We start from the raw sequence: 22,339 nt of genomic DNA, 5'->3' as shown, positions 1-22,339 counted from the left end.
AGATGCTTCTTCAGGTTGGAAGTGGAGTAATTTGGACACTGAAAGGAGGTTGGATGCTGGCAAGCAGAGGCTGCACGGCACAGTTAGCTATATTTCATTCTCCCTGTTCGTTCTTCAATGTGAAATGCTGTTTGAATTTCCAAGATAGAAACTTATTGCTGCCCTGGCTCTGTCGTGCCGGTTCCGACTCCATTGTGACTGATCACTCAAATAGCTATTTTTTCTATTTCATATCGGGGCTTCTGGAAAATGCATTAAGTTGCTTTAATTTATTCAGAGTGAATAAACTCGTGAAACAGAGAAGTATCGTCATGTAATCCATTGATTTTAACAATGTAATTGTATTCTAAATACCAACTATTTAAATTGTAACTGTAACGGAATACAGTTACTCATAATTTGTATTCTGAATACGTAACGCCGTTACATGTATTCCGTTACTCCCCAACACTGGCTATGCCTCTTAGTGCATTTAATTTACCTTGGAAGCCAGAGCTGGGAATAATGTCACACCCAAGTTAACCACATTCCATTAAAACAAGTCGTATTTCACTGTGGAGTTTGCTCTATCCAGATTTGCCATTGTTAGCAATACCAGTTGATGACAACACATTACGCTGTTTTTGATGCATACAAACAGCGTCGCAAATATCCACAGATAGAAGTTGGACAGAACTGTATTTTAAGCTGATTTAATGATACACAAATAAGACAAATATATAAACTGTATATTACTACAGCTTTATCTACTGTTCATGCATGGAGCAGCCATGTTGGAGGTTGTTGAGGTCGGCTTCAGGGCTTAAAGTGAAAAAAGGGAAGGGGGGAGGGGGGGTGTTTCAATATGCACTCATTCAAGTTAATTTTAAGTTAATTAACAGTTAAAGTCCTTCTTACATTACACAATAATAAAAGTGGATACATTTTTACTTCTTCCAACCATATGTTAAATTAAGAGTCAATGTAGATTTACATATTGCAATAATATCATAATCCTACAATGAATCATTGTGAAAACTAAACTTTCTAGATGTTGTGTTGTTACTTTGGCCAGGTCATCATCAAAAAAGCGAATTAGTACATTCGTGATTTTGTCCAGGGTGATATTAGATGTCATGTACATTTATTAAAAACGTTTCATATAGCTAGACTTTTAAACTCTGGGACAAGGCCGTTATGTTTAAGTAACTGCCATGCTGATTCCAAACAGACAGCTTTGTCAAGGCAGTTTGGGCTTCAGATAGCTTTTACACTGTGGCCATCGTTAATGACTAATCGTGCTCCGCTATGAACGTGCACACACGTATTGTTTATATCACAAACAGGTCAATGAAGGCAAAGTCGCTGCCGGTAACATACTCGTATGACAGAGTGCACGGCCCAAAGCCTTGTGACTAGCATCTAATGACTAGCAAGCACTTTCTTACCACTTCTGCCGTACATTATCCTACTTGAACACAGTGCCATGGTTAGCATTGCTAAGACTCTGTCCTGATTGACAGGTCAGTGTGTAGCCATGCCCCTAAAGCATCCCCTGCTTTATTGTCAATTTTAAAATAAATGGGACCAAAATTTACTAAATGAACATCATGCTGTATTGAAGAAGACTTGAAACTAGCGATTAAGACCATAAACCCATTATGAAAATGTTACTGAGGTAAATAATTAAGTGAGAACTAGGGCCATTTTCTCCTAGACTTCTATAGGAACGGACTTCTTTTTGCAACCAGTGGAGTTAAGGTACTTTAGCATTGGCTTCACTTTTCAGGCCCAGAAGCTTCATCCATTATTTTAACAGTCTACAGGCTTAAACACAGGAGAGTTTACTGCAAAGTGAGGATGAGGGGGCACAGGGCCAGACAGAGTGAAGCTACATGTTATTTGCTTTTTATTGGGTAGTTTCAGGGTTTCGGAGGTAAGAGAGAAACTGGAGAATGGTAAAATCATTTAAACACATTTTATATTGTGCAGGCATTCAGTTTACTTAGTTGCTATGGTGTATTGTTTTTGAATAACAGCAACAATTCATAATAACAGTGTTTTTTTATTTCCAGCCCAAACAATGTGTGTCAGAGAAAGTAAGACAGCAGGCTGTCTGCTTTACCTGGATGAGATAGGCAGCTGGGTTTCTCCTTTTCTCAAAGTGCTTCTGTCTGTGCTGCTCCTGGACCTTCAGGGCAAAGCCTGAGCCCAGAATACCCTGTATGATATCAATAGGATGAAATACTGGATGTAAGTGTACTCAAGTATAATTGAGCTGCTGAGAAATTGCAACAGAAACAACAGATAAACTACAACAGGTATGAGATCGTCCATTGTGTCTGCATGAAAAAATGCCAGGGTCAAGTATGTTTGTACATACAGTACAGGCCAAAAGTTTGGACACACCTTCTCATTCAATGCGTTTCCTTTTTATTTTCATGACTATTTACATTGTAGATTCTCACTGAAGGCATCAAAATTATGAATGAACACATATGGAATTATGTACTTAACAAAAAATTGTGAAATAACTGAAAACATGTCTTATATTTTAGATTTTTCAAAGTAGCCACCCTTTGTTTTTTTATTAATAAGGGAAAAAATTCTACTAACTAACCCTGACAAAGCAGGGTTTGTCAGGGTTACTTGACTTCACTACCTTGTGAAGTGAAAACCATTTCAGGTGACTACCTCATGAAGCTCATTGAGAGAACACCAAGGGTTTGCAGAGTTATCAAAAAAAGCAAAGAGTGGCTACTTTGAGGAATCTAAAATATAAGACATGTTTTCAGTTATTTCACACTTTTTTGTTAAGTACAATTCCATATGTGTTCATTCATAGTTGTGATGCCTTCAGTGAGAATCTACAATGTAAATAGTCATGAAAATAAAGAAACACATTGAATGAGAAGGTGTTTCCAAACTTTTGGCCTGTACTGTATGTATATATATATATATATATATATATGAAATAATAACAAACAACCTATGGGAGGGTTTTTGGGGGGAGGACAGCCTCCAAAAGCTGTATAAGGAGGTGAGAAAAAATATCTGAATTCCCATCAATAACATTTTATTTCCTTAAGAGGGTGATAGAATGATTATATAGGGTATTTCAACCTGTTCCTTAAGGTCTCCTAATGGGGTATGTAACATTGGTTGGGCTAAAAATGGCCTGGTTGATATTTTATTAGCCCTTATGCATCCCTGTGTTTTGGCCCTATTTGTAATAAGAGCTTTTCTTCCAAATATGGTATGCTCATGAATATTTAGATGAGCTGCACGCTGATTGGTTGAGCGAATTGCCATACGCACACATTAGAGACACGCGCTGATTGGTTGAGCGAATCCCCAATACACACACATTTGAGACGCGACAGAATCTCATATTCCAGACACTGCAATGTTTCCTTACCAAATTCACTTCTGAGACTTTTTTTATGCGAGAAATCAACTATATAAAGCTCAAATATGGGCCGTTTTACAAAAATTGATGTCTAATTGCAAATTTGGTAAGACGTGTCGGACTTTAGGAGCTCCACACAGTCTGACGAGAAAGCGGCAGCCTGCTGGGCTCCATAACCAGGGCAAAGTCACCCTTTGTGGATACTGCACTACCGGGGCTCCGTGGCTGGCTGCCGGCATAACTATAATATATTTATGGTTTGCATTTCGTCATGCCACTTATATAACATCATTCCCCAATGTCTTATAAAGCTAACCGTTGTGTCCGATTTGATTTTAAGGCATTTTTATGAACGCGAGGCATCTTTGTAGGACGAGCAGCTGCTAGCTATATGTCCCATTCAATACAATGGGGAAACATCGCAGCTAGCTAGCTAGCTACACTTTCGGCATAACTATAGTATATTTACAGTTTGAATTTCGTCACGGCATGAATATTACAGGTTCCCCAAGGTCTTACAAAGCTTAGCTAACACTTAGCCATCTAATAATAATTATGCGTGAATGCGCACAGGAGCAGCAGCTGACAGCAGCCCTGTTCTGCTCTCTGCTGTGTTCATAGCAATAATTGGATCATTACAATATTTCACCAACAACACATCCACTATTAATCAGAATGTTCATTTTTATGACTCAGCTGATGACAGCTGTCTGCTGTGAGCGCATCAACCTCTCTCTTTCGCTTACAAAACGCTTTAGTAAAATGTTTTCATGATCTGGTCATTATGACAAAAGTACACTAGGAGCACACTCTCATAAACATTAAATATTATAAGAACCGCTAATTTCCGGCGCAGTAAACTGCTTCAGAGGGCGGGCAGTTTTTGTGCGTACTATGAAATAGAATCCTGCCGGCGCCAGTCAACATAGCCATACTGAGAAAAAACAGAGTTTTGTTTCGCTCATAGGCTTAATTAGCTTTGTATCAACTGGCTTGAATGTAACCATTAATACAAAAATGGCTGTGCATGATAGCTTTAATCTGATCTTAATCTGCTTTAAGTAAATATTCCCTTCAGGTAATCTTCAAAGGCCAAAGCTTCAACGCTTTACAAATTAATCTGTTAGAATAGCACTGAAACATCTGCCTGCTCTTTGACACTTAAAAAAAGAACGGATTCAATATAAGAATACTGACTTACAGCTGGCAAGGCAAAGAAGGAGATGCCCAGGAGGGCAAACCCTGCGGACAGCATCCGTCCCGTCCACGTCTTTGGCGTCTTGTCCCCATAACCAATGGTTGTCAAGGTGATCTATGAAAACAAATGACTTATTATCAGGTTCTGAATGATGTCCATAATGACGCTCTGGCAACAGATGAAAGAAAATCGTCTGGAAAAAAAACATAGATATAACACCAAGATAATGCAAGCTCAGAAACTATTTCTTTGATAAAAACAAGTTGCCATTTAACAGCTGAAGGAGGTTGTTTCTTTAATGTTGCTTTTGGAACCATTTTCTAATTAGACACCCTTTATAAACTGAAACTAATTCACAGTTAATACATTGTTTATCAGTGTTGTACACATCAGTTAAAGTGTAAAGTGCAGGTTAACCACCACAACCAATTAATATGTAAATAAAGTGCTCAATATGTATGTATTTAAACATTTCTGTCTTAAAATGCGTTAAAATAACATTTATTGGGGTTTCTACAAAGGTAGCATGTTTTTTACAGTAACTGGGTGATGACGTCATAAGGGGGAGTAGCAACCCATAGCAGGTACATAGACAGGCCAACAACGGGACAATTTTATCCATTTTCGCCATCTTATTCATCACTAAATTCACTTCTGAGAACGTTTTAGGCGAGAAATTAACTGTTTAGATTTCAAATATAGGCAGTCTTCCTAAAACGGTTGCTGAATTGACAATTTGCTTAAAGGTTTTCGGAGTTGAGAAGCTCCATAAAGTAACGCGACAACCAGCATCGCCTGCCCCGGCCGCTGGCTCGTCGCTCGGACAGTCTCGCTCGGACACAAACCGGAGGTCTCTCAGACCGGTCTCGTAAATAAGAGGCTTTTATTTTGCTGTTGACGGATCGTTTGTTTAAATATCACAACGCATGTCCATCATAAGATTAACGGGAACCTGTGGTTAACTGCCTTTTCGGAGTTAAACTCAACAAGCACCTGACAACTTCGCTGGCCAGCCGTCTTTCACACACACAAGGGCCACACACACATGGCCACACACACACACACACACACACACACACACACACACACACACACACACACACACACACACACACACACACACACACACACACACACAGAGCCACAGCAGCAGGCAGAGGAGAGAGTGGGTCACAGAGGCAGCAGTAAAATCAGCCCACTTCGTAGCCACAAATCTCACCCAGGCACGAATCAGCCGTTTGTCCTGGTGGACCCTCTGCCCTGTTTCTGATGTACTCGTACATCCCGCAAAAACACAATAGTTCACCATTTTAGCTAGGTCTCCAATATAACTGCTAGCCTACTAGCCGTTAGCCTATCTAACGGTAACTCTAGTCTTGGAGTCCCTCTTATGACGTCACACCCCGCCTAGTGGAAGGGAGGGGGAGTGCTTAAAACCACTGTAAAAAATACTAACTTTTCATATTATATTCAGCATTTTGTTATAAAAAGCCATACAAAACAATGGTGGGCGGCTCTAATCTTTATGTGTAATAAGTACATTGCTTAACTTCATGAAAAATTTAACCTGCAATTTACACTTTAAAAGCCATTAATAAGAGAGCTTTTGGGTGTTCAGGCTGCGAAAAATCCCCTTTGCTAGTGTTTGTCACGGTTGGGGTTTTCAGTTGTAGTTTTTACTGTTTTCTTGTGTTTATTCATTCCGTTTGTGTTGTTTCCCTGTTTGTTTCATGGTTGTGTTACCCGTGTTCTCTGTTTTGATTTCCTTACCTTTCCGTTCTTTATCACAGAAATAGTGCACTATACAGTGTGTTTGCCATTTTTTTGTGGTTTTCAAATTCTCCGCGGTTAATTTTATCACACAAACAACAGGCACATCTCCTGACTCAAGTCACACAACAATGGTTTTTAGTTAGTGTCCGAAATCTCGTTTGGTCGTTCCCTATATAGTTCACTATTTAATAAACACTATAGGGAATAGTGTGTGAGTGAATGAGGGAAATGTTTCGAACACAGCTATTGTCTGCCCTGCCCTGATGTGTTCCACCTGTTCTTCAGCCCTCACGTCACCTGTCCCTCGTTTCTACCCTTGTTACTTCGTATTTAGTCTCTGTGCTTTCTTTGTCTCTTGTCAGTGACTACGTTTCCATGCACATAATATTCCACTATTATTCAGAATAAGGCCTTCTTCCGAATATAGCATTTTCAGATTAAGACGTGTCATATGCCAGTATTATTCAGGTTTTAGAGGCATTCTTTGGACATGTATACAGCGCATTCGGAATATGCGTCTCAATCGGGGTTTTTACGCCCAGTTTACGCCAAGTTTACGCCCAGTTTGCGTCCTCATGCCTGTTTAAGGCTTGCGGTCAGCTCTGTGCGTTGCTATGGTTGCTGTACACAAACCAACCAGCCAACAGTTTGCAGGGCTGCAGACCCGATAAGAAGGAGAAACACAGCTACTTTTAAACATTATTAAAGACTTGGGTACCAACAAGTTTTTTGGATATGCACAAACATTGCTACTTTTTAAGAAGCTGGTTGAAGGAATGAAAGAGGGAGGCTGTGTTCAACAAGTCCATATCTTCTTTTTCGGAATAAGGGCAAACGGAATATTATGTGCATGCAAACGTAGGCACTGTCTTTACTCCCTGCGTCATTCTCAGCGTTTCCTCCCACGAGTTACTTCTTTGTGGTTTGTGCATCTCTTAGTTATCAGAGTCTCCAGGTTGTTAGTTGTTTGTTTGGAACTCAGTTGCCAGTTTTTTCCTGCCTGTGTTAGGACACATTTTGTTTGCAAGCGGTTTTGTTTATTAAACCGTTAAAATCTACCTGCTTCCTCCTCGCCTCCACACTCTAAACTTTTGGGCCCATGCCTGCCATTCCCTAGACGTGACTGTGTTTCTCCTCGTGCAGCAGGACACTTGCTTTATCCTTCTCTTTAGCTCGCTAATGAATTTAGTTTAACAATCCATTAACATTTACTCAGACACATTTATGACTTAAGGTATCTATAAAGCTTTAGCAAATTATTTATTATTAACATTGGAAAGCCATAACCTATTAACCCTTATAAGGGCATCTTATCAGAACGTGTTTTTACTTCTTTGTGCAGCAAAAACTAAATTCCACTCATTGAATTGAGCTGCTAGCAGAGGTTTCTGAAACATTTATTTAATTTAACATTAACTTAGCATTAAGAGGGTTCATTTGGATTCCCCTGTGGCAGACTTGAATGAAAATGTTGAACTTGATGTGTTAATTACACAAATGATTTAAGATTAGTCTAACTAACCTCATATGTTCAGTATTTGCCTTCATTATTTTTGTCTTTTGGTGTGCATAACTATTATATTTGCATGTGTTTTTCTTTTTGCATACTGCTTGAGTGCCACATAGAGGCATACTTTAAAATGATGCCAGGCAGTGCAGTGTGAGAGATCGGACCTGTGTGGAGACTTAATAGAAGTGAGTCTGTATGGCCTTGGTTCTAAGAAATATGATAAAAGCCTGTGGCTCAAATGTTTATTCTGCCTAAAAAACAAGTTTTTTTAAGCACAGCATGTGGGTTCTTGTCTTTCTTCATGTGTGGAGACCTACTTAAATCTATACAGATGATCTGTGAAGACACAATGAGAAGCCATTTTAACACCTTAAACCTTTGACTGACTGCAGTGAACCAAAGAGAGGATAACAATGTCTTGATAAAAGAAGGAGCCAATGAATTATGTTATAATAAAGGAAGAAACAGAGATAATTCTGATGATATGCAGTGATGGTCCTTAGCACATCAAAATTTGAAGAGAGCTATTCACATGTTCAGCAGGAGTCTAAAAAAATAAGCATTTAATGGACTGTATTCACCATTTAATGACAGGAGCAAATAAACCTGGCTGTGGGCTGGAGCTGCAGGTACTGCTTGCAAAACTCCTTGCTTGCCTTCAGTACTTTTTATCTGTCTATCTATCTACACATATATCCATCTATCTATCTGTTTTGGCCTACTGATCAGTCTGGATTATCTTTCATTCAGGCTCTGATTGCCTTGCATGACAAAGGCGGCTGCAGCTATTTGGTATTATTATGATTTTTGGAGCCGGTATGAAAATGGTGTATAATGGAGCCATGCAGGGCTAATGTTTATGGAGGAGCTGTCAATGCTCAGAGGCAATGAACAGGAGAAAATATTAGCGTTCAATGCAGGACCAATTTCTGTGAAGAGGTAACAGTGCTGAGTTGTTACGTGTAACTTTGAGATCTCCTGTTGCCCAGGAAACCATACTATGGCTGTGAAAAGAAATCAATTCAAGAAATCTTAGAGATAGCTACATATATTGGAGGTGGAATGAAAATGTGTCAGGCAGTTACTAAAATAATCATTACCATTGGATGCACAACATATTTTTTTTTATCGTCATCGCGATATCAACTGCCGCAATAAACGCATCGAGAAAGGCTGCGACAAGTCGCAAAAGACACTCACAGATTTGTTTGTGTTAGTTGAAGGAAAATATCAATGTATTATTATGTCTTATAATGTAACTGTCATTCTTTTTTTAATGGTGCATTTTATATTCAATTATATGTTCAATTTGTTCAACCAAAGAATGTTGGACAAGATTTCCTTTCATTTGTTTTAAATTCAATAAGCTTTGTTGTACTGAAAGCAGCAGAACTGAGAACACTTTAATATCTGTTAACTTATCGCAAGTAATATCGTTATCGTGATATTTAAAACATTAGCCATCTGCAGCCCTACTTTCCATTAGGAGTTCTTAATGAATCCTGGCAAACAGAGCTACAGATCTTCCTCCAGACTCACCGTGCCCCACCACAACGCATCAGCGTAGGTAGCAAACTCATCGTTGGACTTGGTCTCCACGAGGTAGACAAGAAACGAAGAGAAGATGAGAACCAAGAAGCCGATGTACCAGGCAGTTACCAGCTCCTGCAGACAGAGGACAAAACAGACTTTCAGAGAGTAATCACGGAAAAAAGAGAATATGAACAACCAATCGACCTAAATCGACTTTTCTATGAACTTTGAGGACAAAACATTCTACTTAATACAGTGACCAGGTGATAGACATACAGGTTATGACCCTTAATTGAATTATCTGTGCAGCAGTCACTGCAGATTATTTTGTAACACACAGGCAGGGTGTGATTTGTGCAGAAAGCAGTGGGGGGATGTTTTTTGATCATGCACAACAAAACAAAACATGGATTAATTAAATCCCCCTTTCAATACCATGGATATAGTGCCACTCGGCCAGCCATGCCAAAACACTTATTTATGAACTTTAATTATCAGTGGAATAAAGGCCCCCTTTTGAAAACTGTATGTACCACCACAAATTAAATTCCGTTCACCAGCATTGATTGGAGGACAGGAAACAATGTGAAAGAAAGATATGTCAAAATAATTGGTTGTTTCTGGGTAATTTTTTTTCATTAGAAGCAACGGCCAGAAACGTCCATAAGTCATCTACAGTGGCACAAACAAAAAACTTACAAAACACATCCTTGGTGCATCACAGTCTAACATTATGTGGCCCTTTCAATGTGATGTTGGCTATTCGGTTTGAATGTGCAGCTTTGCTACAAGCAAAGAAGAACTATATCAGTGACAATGACCTGTCCTGGCTTCTGCGTCATAATACTGATCTAAGCAGTGAAAAGAAGTTGATGGATCTGTGTGGGTTGATCAAGGCTGAGGACAGAGAGAGGAGAGTGAGGTAAGGAGGAAAGGCAAGAAATGGCTAAAATAAAAGAGTAGGCCAGAGAGTAAAAGCTCTAAATATTTCAATACCACCACTGAGTCTAATACTTGAATTTCCAAAATGCATTTTATTACCTTTCTATATTAAATCGTATAACATTTGGTAATTACGCGTTGAACTGGCTATGCTTACTCTAATTTCATGACAATACTCAAGTTCTCATCTTTGAATCAAGGTGATGAGAAGCAGCTGTGATTGCCTGGACCACAGCCCCCTCCACAGCTCAGGATTGGCCACAAGATAGTATGATGTGCTTGTTAAAGACTGATGTGAGATAGGTGCAGAGGAGAAGGAGGACAAAGGAAAATAGCCACAGGTGTGGCCAGCTGGAGGAGAATTTTGTTTTTAGTACTTTTCATGCTGTGCGTAAGTAACCGGTTTTATTTTAAATTAATTATTTAAGAATCATCCTGTCGAACCTAAATTTTTTTCAACACTTTTTTGCTGGTAACCTCACACTACCGTGTGAAACGAGTACTTCAAATTTGTACTTAAAGGTGCTCTAAGCGATGTTGGGTGATGTTACTTCTTGTTGACGTTCAAAGTATTGCCAAACAAAACTGAGGCTAGCTCGCCCCTCCCTCCTCCTCATCCCGTCCCCTCCCCCTCGCTTCCATGCTTCCGCGCACTAAACCCCCAACACCCACCCCAAAATCCTTCTTGACGGTTATTGGCTGAACGCTGGAACTCTTTTTGTTTGGTGGTGCTGAGGCCTGTACTACGAAGCAGAATTTAGCGTTAACGAGCTAACTTAAGGTTCAACCTAGGATTTTCTGTACCACGACGGTGGATTAGTTGTTACCAGGTTCAATCGCTGTGGTAACTTATGCTGAACACCTAACCTGGTCGGGAGCAGATTATGTTGGAGATTAGAGATCAACTGGTGTAAAAGCACCGCCTACTGACCAATCAATAGCTCGATTGATAACGGCGTCACCGTTCTTAGAAGATCAGGTGGAGCTCGGTGCACAGAGAGAGAGAGATGGGAAGAGAGGGGGAGAGAGGGGTGCGCTCATAAAAGTTCAAACATTTAGAGACCAACAACCCTGTTAACATTCCCGTATGGATATTTTTATGAAATATATATATTTTAATGGGAGGGAATTACATATTGGCTTCTTGATGCGCACATCGGTTTAAATTATGTTTTTATATTTTTTATTTGCTCTCACGATCGCTTCCCACTGCCAGGGTCGCAACTGAAATAATAGGCTAAAGCAACGACAGTTTATGGAAAGCACAAGCGTAATTATGGTCAGATCTTGGTCCTGACTGATGGGGAAGTGATATTGATAAGAGTTGTGATTTACGCATCTACAGCGTTGGATATTTTTTTTTGCCAGCTTTCCTTCCTGTTTTAGGAAGCAGTGACTGTATTGCGTTTTCCCTGTAAAACCGTGTCTGTGTTTGTCATAATTATGTAGAATTATAATTTGCTCTTCTTATATAAAACATGCGGCTCTGGTAGATGTTTGCGATTGGTCATGCTGTGCAAACACCGCCTTTTTTATGTGAACGCGCGCACTGCTGGATTGGGAAACCCTGGGTTGACTGAACTAGTTGATAACCACCGTCGTGATACAGGTTATGCGGGACCGTGGTTGTTAGGTTAGGTGAAGCTGGATAACTGAAAGAAATCCAGGACATGTTGATCTTGCTTCGTAGTACAGGCCTCAGGTTGGCGCAGTTTGTTTTTGTTGTTGTTTGTGGAGCCTGGGCTGTCTACAGAAACTGCATTTTTTTTTACAGTGTATTCAGGGGACAGGCAACTAGCAGATAGTGAGGAGATGTTTGCTGTATGTGACAAGAAAATATTGTAGTCTAAAAAACGTGTGAGAACCTTTAGAGCACCTTTAATAACAGTACTTGAGTAAATCTGCACTGCAAAGGCAAAAGCCTGTAACTTTGTTTTTGGTCGAAAATGAGTTGATGATATTTTTGGGACACCTAAGACTCCTTTATCATGTGGATGAGTATCTTGAGTCAATTTCGTTGGTTTTTCAAGAAAATAAAGGGTTGTCTTAACAGTAACTGCCAAAAGTCCAGGAGAAACTAAGGCAGAACACTGTAACACCAGTTATCGCTTTTTGACTTTGTTTTGGAACACTCAAATTGAGTCAGGGTACAGGATAGCTATAAGTAGATGGCTATATAAGTAATTGTAAATCATCAAAAACATGTGCCATGATCACTAGATTTTATACAGGTGTTAATATAATGATATTGTAAATGGTGATCAGCAACCAAATATTGATCATGTGGAATAGAGGTCAAAAGTTTGAGCTCCTGATTTCTTCATGCAGATAAATTTCATTACTAAAACAACTCATTGCCAGATTCCCAGTGTCATACCTATAATTAATTTGGCTGGACAACTCAAAAAACTCTAAAGTCATTTTTCTCAGTTCCACACTAGCGCGTTAAGGTCTTTTTGCCTTTGTAGGGCAGAAATGTACCTAGTTACATTCCACCACAGTACAGCAGTATGTGGCAACTCGGTGGTGTAGCAATTACATGACATCACACTGGAGCTTACAAAGTCATGATGCTAGGTTGAAGCAATTATCAGCAAGAATCCTTGTCAGCTCCAAGGGATCTTGTCCTATAGCTTACGACAACAACAACTAGTGTGTATGGGCCATTGATCTGCAGCAGCCCACCTTGCTGTGTGCGTAGACCACAGAGCCCAGCAGCTTCCAGGTGCCTCCTCTTCGGTCCATTCGCACCATGCGTAGGATCTGCAGGAAGCGCAGGCTCCGCAGCACCGAGGTGGCGAAGATATTGCTCTGGCTCCCCGCCGACACCACTGCCACTGATGCAATCAGCACTATGATGTCTGGAGGGCACAGAGGAAATACACACAGGAGACAACTCGTTATGACACAACCCTGGAATCCAAATACAGTGTTATCTGGCATCACATTTAAGTTTTTTTTTTTTTTTTTTTTTTTTTTTTTTTAGCATTTAAGGCCTTTATTTGATAGGAAAGCTTAGACATGAAACTGGAGAGAGAGAGGGGGATTGACATGCAGCAATGGTTGGAATTGAATCTACTGCTACGCTGTGGTGAGGACTGAGCCTCTGTACATGTGGCGCACGCTCTACCAGGTGAGCTATCCAGGCATCATACATTTTAGTTTTATAAATGTCCTAGTATATTTTACTGAATGGAAATAATATTTTAGGACATGGCTTCTGCTGTGTTATTTTGTATACATATGACTTAAAGCTTTTATCCAGCATTTTGCATTTTAAAACTTTTTTGTCATCTTTGTGTTGTTTATTTTCATATGTCTTACATTATTGATGAACACTCATGTAATTCAGGCCAGCTGAGCTCATTACATTTGAGCGTGGACTCAAATTATTGGTGACTCTGTGATGCAAAAGCAACATTTGTATCACCCAACTACTGGGAAACAACAGTAATTCCCCCCAGGATAAAATTCTATAAATACAATGCACATGCTTACGCACATGAGACGAAAAAGAAATCAAGAAGACTTATCATAGGAGCAGAGAAGTGTTCCCTCCGATAGCTTAAAAGTCCGACCTATAGGCAAGTATATCATACTAATATTGATCTCAATATGAGACTGGCCATTTAAACAGACAGGCAGGATGGCTCATCCAAGCCTGGAGGTCAGAATATGTGGGACTGGCTTGATATCTATCATGTTGCTGAAATAACAGCAACTCACTGTGGTCACCTCCCTCTCACCCCACACTGTGGCAAATTATCCCAACAAAGGTTCCATATCCCTGGAGCTGACATAATCTGGATGGGCATCAACAGTACAACAATGTATTGTGTACTCTTCCTATATGCACTTATATGTTCGGATAAGTCGCCCGGCAACCACATCGATATTTGTGTGGACACAAACAGGACAGTGGGGAAGAAATCTTTATGTAAATTTACAGCTCAATTCTCACAGTATCTTACTGTTTTAACGTTAATGTTACACAGGATCATGCATTCTGGGAGAAAATAATATTATAGCACTCTCTGTGAATGTTACAGATTACAGGTATTTACTGTAATAAAGGAAAATGCAGGAATTACACTGCAGCCAGTACATTACTGTAAATTAAAATAATACAGTAAGAAACTGTATGTCTATTTACAGAAATAAAAACCTTACATTTTAAAACCGTATGCTTACTGTAATAAACAGTAGTTTACTGGCGAAGCTGCTGCCAGTATATTACTGTACAGTAAATTTACGGTGAAAGGTTTTACAGTGATAGGCTATAGCGCCATTCTTTGAAGATAGAACTACACTGCATGTCACTGAGATTATAACCTCCTAGGGAGTCCTCAAAGTTAGTGCAGGGGGGGGCCGCCAAATTATGTTTAAAAAATAATTTTTCGAAAGTTTAATTTTTTTTTATATGTCTGAAAAGTAATTTCAATTAAAAATATTAAAAGCAAAGATAAATTGGCCTATTTGTGAAAACATTTAATTTACACATTAAACATATGCTTACTAGGTAAGGTGGCCACTATGGTAGCCATAGAGTTAAGCTTAAGGATTCACTGTGCTTTCTCTGTGCTTTCCACATGTATGTTTAACATTAAAGTGTTCATATTATGCTCATTTTCAGGTTCATAATTGTATTTAGAGGTTGTACTAGAATAGGTGTATGTGGTTTAATTTTTAGTTTTCTGTTGGAGATGGTAAGTCACTTTGGGGTGGACTTTGGGCTTTTTCACTTTGTAAACCTATAACGTGCACAAAAAAAGACATATAACACTATAAAGGAATGGGAAAAAGCCAAAAAGCATAATATGAGCACTTTAAAACATGATGTATCAATTATTTCCATTTATTTTCATCCATTTGGCTCAACAATTGTATACAGTATACTACACGGTCCCTCTTTCAGCTTAGGGGTCCCTGGCATAAAAAAACGTTTAAGACCCCTGCTCTACAGGTTTCAGGTTTCAGAAGGGTGCAATAAGTGATTCTGTGCAAAGATTATTGATGTTTGAACTCAACTGCCAAACAAATACAACACCCCCTTCAGATCTCCGCCCCCCAGATTCACAGGCAGATGACTACTGGCCGGCCGGCATATTCCCATGCTGCCCCTTCGCCATCAACTGTTGCCGCCACGCTGATTGGCTGGAATAGTGTTTTGTGGCTCGTACGCTCCTTTCTGTTTGTTTTCCATTTATACAGCCACGGCGGTGGATTAACACCGGATTTTTTTTTCAGCGCACACTGAAAATAGAGAGCTAGGTGACCTTGAGGAAATATTCACTGAATTGTGACAAATGACAAAAAGTTTATTGGATTAACATCACTTATTATACCTTTAAGTAGTAATCCTGGGACACAAACACCTGTTTCCTGGGTGAAAGTCTTGTGTTTATCGTGGAACACGAACTCTGCTCCCCCTCATAAAAGCCGTGTTTTATGACACACGCGTCCACCCCGACCAGAACGTTTTTATACAGTGCATTACTTTCCGTAGCTAGAACAAACGGTTCATGAGAACAGCCTGCAGGCTGACTCTGATCAGAGGAAGTCCTCACAGAAACCACAATGATCAAATGAATAAAACCAAACCCACAAATGACACAGACAACTAAAGTAACAAGCTCCTATGTCTCAAGAAATAACCGCCCTTTGCTCATCTCACAAACAGATCTTCCATTTCAATGATGCGCCATGTAAAACTCTACTCTTGATTAGTGTTATCTTGTTCCCTCTGTGCAAGAGGTTTTCCCTCATATTAGAACCATCTCTTCATCTGCTGTCCTTCTGACGAACCCGTTTTTTGAGAGAAAATGCTGACCAAGGTGTGTCTAATGGCTTCTCTTTAAACCATGAACCAGTTGACCCATAGCGGGTAGAGGGAAAGGGGGAAAAGTCAGCAGCAACACCATGAAAAATACATGAATGACTCTCTGGAGATGAAAGTCTCCGGTTCACTACCTTTGAAAGTGTAGAGAGAAAAATGTGAGGAAAGTGATTGACAGAAGGACGTATGTGGCCAACAAACCATTAAATCCTCGTGTTTCGATCACATTCTGAGGTGGCATTGAGGCATGTGTCAGGTTTAGGAATGCATTTTTTAAATTTGCGATGTTCAAGCATGTTCAAGCTAAAAAAAGGGTGTCAGGTAGCTCCTGAAGTTGCAGTCAGATGGTATTTTTTTAGGGTTGTATTTGCGAAACGTGGCTAGCAGGCTAACAACATTCTACAGTTGTAAATGAGGCTACATTTACATTGCTACATTTTGTTTTTCAGCAGAGTTTGGAGCCAAAAGCGATCTTCGTGCACACAAGTGTTCTTAGCTCGAGTAGAAGAACTAATCTGCGTTTAAACTAACACGCCCAAACTGCATATCTCATGAACATTTTAGTATACTGGGCATGTGCGTGCCGCGGTGAACAGGAGGCAGCATGTATACGCCGCCCGTCGCTGGTAGTTGCCATGGTAACATTAGTAGCTTAGTCTCAGAGACAGGGACGTCATGACCCAATCAGGCGGTGAAACGTTGGCGTCAGTGTCGGTGTTGCCAAAGGTCTCCGTTTGCGGCCGTTTAGACTGCATTGAGATTCCAAACCTAAACGGGGTCAGAAGTGTTTTCAAATGTCTCCGGTTTAGGGGCTCTGAAATGCCACAGCAGGGGGAATGAGAAAACGTAGCAAAAGATATTCTTTTTTAAACCAAAACGTAGCAATGTAAATGTAGACTGATACAGCCCTTTATCAAACACTTTACTGTTATGAACCCCTATCAGTGTCATTGCGCTGTGTCATAGTCTGGCTCAACAGATGTACAGTGCTGGGATAAAGCACCCAGCGCATGTCCCTTTCCTTCTGGTTTTGGGGCTTAGTGCCGAGAAATACGACCAAGCCAAAGAGTTTTTCCCCCTATCCCAGAATAGATAAGCACTGTAGCCAGACCTATCTCCACAGCGCTGACAAAGCGCTGGCCCTTCATACAAATATGTCTCGCTCTGTTCCTCGTTGAAATGAACGGGCCGCGAGATCCAGGGTCATTACATTAGACCTTCCATGCCATGGAAACCAGTAGAGTGTGTGCCCCATGTAGGCTGAGTCTTCGGCAGCGGCAGCGGGTTCGAATCCTACCCTCGGCCCTTTGTTGCATGTCAACCCCCCTCTCTCTTCCCTTTCCTGTATTTAAGCTGTCCTGTCAATAAAAGCCCAAAAAATAATCTTAAAAAAATAAATAGTATATTCTCCAAGCCCAAGCTGAAACTAAATCATCAGGGTTGTTTTCTTAAATGTAAGAAAGTAATCCCGAGCCATGGAAAACACACAGAAAATTAAACTTGTGTTTGCGTCTGTTCATTCAAGATATGAAAGGCCAGAGGCAGATTCTACAACATGTATGCATGTACATTTGCTGCGTATAACAGGAAACAAAGTTAAGAAAAAAGAAGGAATTTATATAGTTTTCGTATCAGAATTTTACGTTGAGATATTGATTTTAACACAATATACACTCCCGTTTAAAAGTTTGCATAAAATCAGTATAGTTCAGACACCAAATGTGTGTGATTGGTAATACTGCATCATTTTGAGTGTTCATTGTTTTTTAATATTTGTCTTGTATCTGTCAAAGCCACAAACACATGTCCTTGGGTTTCTTGAAAGGCATTTTATAAATAAAAGTTATTATTGTTATAAGGAAGTTTTTCCTTGGCACTGTCGCACCAAATGCTTGGGGGGGTGGGGAGGGTGGGACGGTCTAGACCTACTCTATCTGTAAAGTGTCCTGTGTACCTGCATCTCCTCCATCTGCCTCTCTATTGCTCCGGTCTTCTGAGTCCAAGTAATTTTCTCTTTCATTTTCTCACTTTATCCCATTATCTCTCATTTGTTCACGCTCTCTTTCACATTCTCCCAGTCTCTCTATCAATTACTTTATTTTCTCCCTTTGGTTATGCTCCTATTCGCACAGTGCTGGCAAACTACAGTGTGACGATGGGAGCACACAGCACCCTGCATAAACTCTATGCCCTGCTCTCCCTCCCTTCCTCGAGCACCTTAATTTCCAAGAATGAGCCGAGAGATCCATGTCTAAACAGTGGAAAGAATAAAAAGTCAGCTAATGCAACCTCATTACGTAAATGCTCTCTGTTCTTATGAGCTCTGACCACAACTGTAAATGGCACGAGCAAACTATGGCCAATAGCATGCTGTCGAACCCTGCTTACGTCTATCATCAGACTGCGTTAACAGAAAGCACAACTGAGGTCCACTAGAGGGCTAGTGGAAGGCAACTGAAAGGTTAAACAATGAAGGAGAGGAAATGGTACTCCTGCTAGAAAAAGATAGCTTTTTAGGGGGGGAATTATCTGTGTCTGTTTCCACAAAAGAGACTCAACAAAAGGGTGTGATCCCTATCATAACTCACCTATGACGCAGAAAGGCTTCCTGGCAAAGCGAAGTCGTCCCTGCCATCCTCTGTAGCGACAGCAGCATCCCGCCGACCAGATACGGATGATGTACTCCATTCCAAACACCACAATCATCACAAACTCCTGTTCAAAAAGACAGAAGCAATAGCTGTTTTGGCAGTGTGTTCGTAATGGTTAAAGAAGATACTAATGTTACTTTCCAGGCATTATATGTTAGTCATTACTTGTCAGTGTGGATTACAAATAGGCCTACATTATCATGTATTTTTTATACATATCATTAACGCAATGTTGTTCTCATTAAAATGAACGCCAGTTTGACAAAGTATTTTATCTGATGTGTCTGTTAATTTGCGCACATTGATTCAGTTCCCATTAGATAAAAACAGTGATGCAATTAGTGCAGTGCAATTTTCAGTTGAAATTGTAGAAGCATGTGCAATCATGTGCAGTAAAAATTGTCTAAAAAACTGACCTCCCCTTTCAGTTATAGGCTTTTGAAAAACATGTTGAGTCATACTTTTTAAAATCATTTTTGCTCTTGTTGCTACTAGTAACTCCTTCTGTCCTTCCTAACTTTCTTTCTGAGGGTAACTTTGAACTCCATTTAGTAGGATCGACTGAAAATATTTGGAATTGATATGCATATACAGTGAAAATGAAAATCTTTAAGTCAAAATTAAGATTTTGGAATGTTACAAACTCCAACACAAAACTTTGTTTAGATGCTTTAAGTGATTATTTAATACATTTGAAACTTTCAACATAACACACAGTCAAAGAGGGTCAGATAGATGGGCGGGACATTAAGTCAGACTCAGTGGTGAGTGACAACTGAAGCAGAGGGACAGACACAGAGCTGTAGCAGAGCCAAAGTAGAACACTTTTTAATTATTTAACTTTAACGGTTATCCAGTAAATAAAACGCAGATACAGATAATCTGCAAACTGCCAGAAAATGAGCAAAAATGAGCCACTAATCTAGAAGTCTAGGTCTGATAATTTAACATAGAGGAGGTACTCTTTGTAATCCTAATTCAGTATTTATCATTTCCCCTCTGAACTGTTAAATCACAATTAGCACAAGACACTCAGCTCAAGTTTTCTATTTATACATTCCTCCATTTTCTACTTCAATACATGCACTTAGGGGCTATGGCTACTATTGAGAACACTTCAGAACCACTACAGGCTGGAAACCAGTGACATCTGGAGTTCCACAGGGATCTGTGCTCAGTCTTTCACATTTTGTAATCTATATAAATGATTTACCAAATGTGATACAATCTGATGCATATCTTTTTGCGGACGACACCAAAATATTTAGGATAATTAACAAGGACACTGACATATCCCATATTCACGATTGTCTCCATAGCATGAGTAATTAGTATGACCCATGGTTACTAAAATGAAATCCAGATAAATGTAAACATTCACACATCATGAATTCAAATGATAATAGTAAATTATACAGTCGGAGATTTGGTGGTTTAGCAAGTGGAAGTGGAAAAGGATACAGGTGTAGTGGTTGATAGTTCACTTGAATTTCACATGCACATTTCAGCGAAGAATTATGACGGCAAACTCTACGCTGGCAATTTTTTTTCAATGTATGCAAGGAAATATTTTTACCATTATAAAAATCCTTGGTGAGATCTCATCTTGAATTTGCAACTTCAGTCTGGTGTCCTTATAAATTAAAATATATAGAACAATTAAGAAAGTTCAGAAGAGCTACTGAACTAATTCTTGGTCTGAAAGAGAGGTCATATGAGGAGAGGTTAAAATGTTTACAATTACCAACTTGCATACAGCAGACACAGAGGAGACATAATTGAGGTCTATAGCTTGTTCATAGAAAATATGATATCACAGCTGAGCCAGTCATCCACTTTTGGAGTAATAGGTATGATTTAAAAGGGAACTCATAAAATCATTCCCACTAAAGTGTTGCTCTGAAAAGAGAGAAAAAAAACCTTCACACTTTGTGCGGTAAAAGCATGGAATGAGCTTCCAGAAGATGTAGTGCAGGCTTCTTCAGTTAACTCTTTAAAAACATGGATACATTCTGGTCAACATGTATATTTTGGGATTTTTTGTTGTTGTATGGCTTGTTTGTTTGTTTGTTGTAGTTTGAGTGTTAATTGCAGTAAATCTCATTAAATGTCATGTCTAGTCTACCATTGACACGTACACGTGTATAGGCTGATTTCAGTCATTTTAGACAAATTTGACTACCTTTAGGCCAAAAAAGTAAAACATTTAGTATTTACCCAACACAATGTTATTCCTGACAGTGTTGAGAAGGCTAAAGCCTGTTTTATGGTTTTATGGCTCCACGCAGAGCTTTCGCCGTAGCCTACGTAAGTGGCCTGATGTTTATACTTGTGCGCTGGTGTGTGCGTCAAGCCGGCATGTGTGTGTGTGTGTGTGTGTGTGGGGGGGTGATAGAGCGAGGGAGAAGTGAGAGAGTTATGGCGATTAGCTTCAGAGTGAGTAGTGACTCTAGTCCTAGTGAGAGAACCAAAGTGTCTCCCCTGTTCTTTCTGACCACAGTGGGAGATCTGGAGCAGGAGAAGTTAACCCTCTCCTTGATCTCATGTTGTTTATGGAGAAAGAGAACCAGGGAATGAGCCGGGGGATATGCAACGCTACCCAGCCACGGCCGAGCAACGTGTAGTTACATTTTTCGAGAGGTGCACGTCAGTCTACGCCGTAGGGTCTGGCGTAGATGCAGAGGGGTCTGCGGGGGTACGCCGTCGATTCGACGCAGAAGCATAAAATGGCCTTTGGAAACAGCAGTTAGGCCAAATATAGTTTTTATTGAAAATACAATTGAACAGTTAACTGCACACTGTATGAAAAATGTAAGGTTTAAGCACACTTGACAACAATGTTTGTAATTAGATAAATGTAGTTTGAACAGTAAAAAGTACAATATTTCTATTGGCAGAAGTGTATCATACAATGGAAGTACTCAAGTAAATCAAGTCCCCTAAAATGTAAGACAGTACCTGGGTAAATGTAGCCTGCTTAGTTACTTTCCACTAGGGCTGGGCGATAGGGAGAAAGTCAGATATCACGATATTCTTGACCAAATACCTCAATATCGATATTGCAGCGATATTCTAGGGTTGACAGTTATCTTAACAAAATATCTTTCCACTTAGATTTTAGATAAATAATCATCAGTTATGTGGATATAATGTCTAAGTGGAGAAAAGGCAAATAACAGAACAGCTAGAACAGTCTGGTAAGTTCAGAAAAGTACATCACTTTACTGTAATGCAGCCTTTAAAACCAGTAAAAACCACTTATGTCATATCACTATATCCAAAATCTAAGACGATATCTAGTCTCATATCACGATATCGATATAATATCGATATATTGCCCAGCCCTACTTTCCACCACTGTAGATGGATGGATGGATGGATGGGTAGAAGGATGGATACATACATTTCTGAACTGTTGTTTTGAAAGTGTTAGTGTAACAAAGTACAAATACTTCGTTACTGTACTTAAGAAGAATTTTCACGTATCTGTACTTTAATTCGTTATTTA

The 22,339-nt window shown here is 39.7% G+C and overlaps 1 protein-coding gene across 8 annotated transcripts in view; it reads right to left on the bottom strand.

The window, feature by feature from the left end:
• The window catches only part of LOC114565998 (potassium voltage-gated channel subfamily KQT member 5), a 202,048-nt gene that overhangs the window by 25,672 nt on the left and 154,037 nt on the right, over positions 1 to 22,339 (bottom strand). For 4 of the 8 annotated variants that reach the window (XM_028594341.1, XM_028594362.1, XM_028594346.1 and 1 more), the window contains exons 3-8: positions 20,408 to 20,464; positions 18,769 to 18,895; positions 13,030 to 13,205; positions 9,409 to 9,534; positions 4,590 to 4,700; positions 2,105 to 2,200 (exon numbers count right to left, since the gene is read on the bottom strand). In XM_028594341.1, the coding sequence (XP_028450142.1) occupies positions 2,105 to 2,200; positions 4,590 to 4,700; positions 9,409 to 9,534; positions 13,030 to 13,205; positions 18,769 to 18,895; positions 20,408 to 20,464 (693 nt within the window). The remainder of the gene's footprint in view (positions 1 to 2,104; positions 2,201 to 4,589; positions 4,701 to 9,408; positions 9,535 to 13,029; positions 13,206 to 18,768; positions 18,896 to 20,407; positions 20,465 to 22,339) is intronic. The other 4 variants (XM_028594389.1, XM_028594354.1, XM_028594377.1 and 1 more) reach the window with 1 other exon arrangement.

This window comes from Perca flavescens, chromosome 2 (genome assembly GCF_004354835.1).
Source record: "Perca flavescens isolate YP-PL-M2 chromosome 2, PFLA_1.0, whole genome shotgun sequence".
Taxonomy (NCBI): domain Eukaryota; kingdom Metazoa; phylum Chordata; class Actinopteri; order Perciformes; family Percidae; genus Perca; species Perca flavescens.
This window is presented reverse-complemented; position numbering and strand designations above follow the sequence as displayed.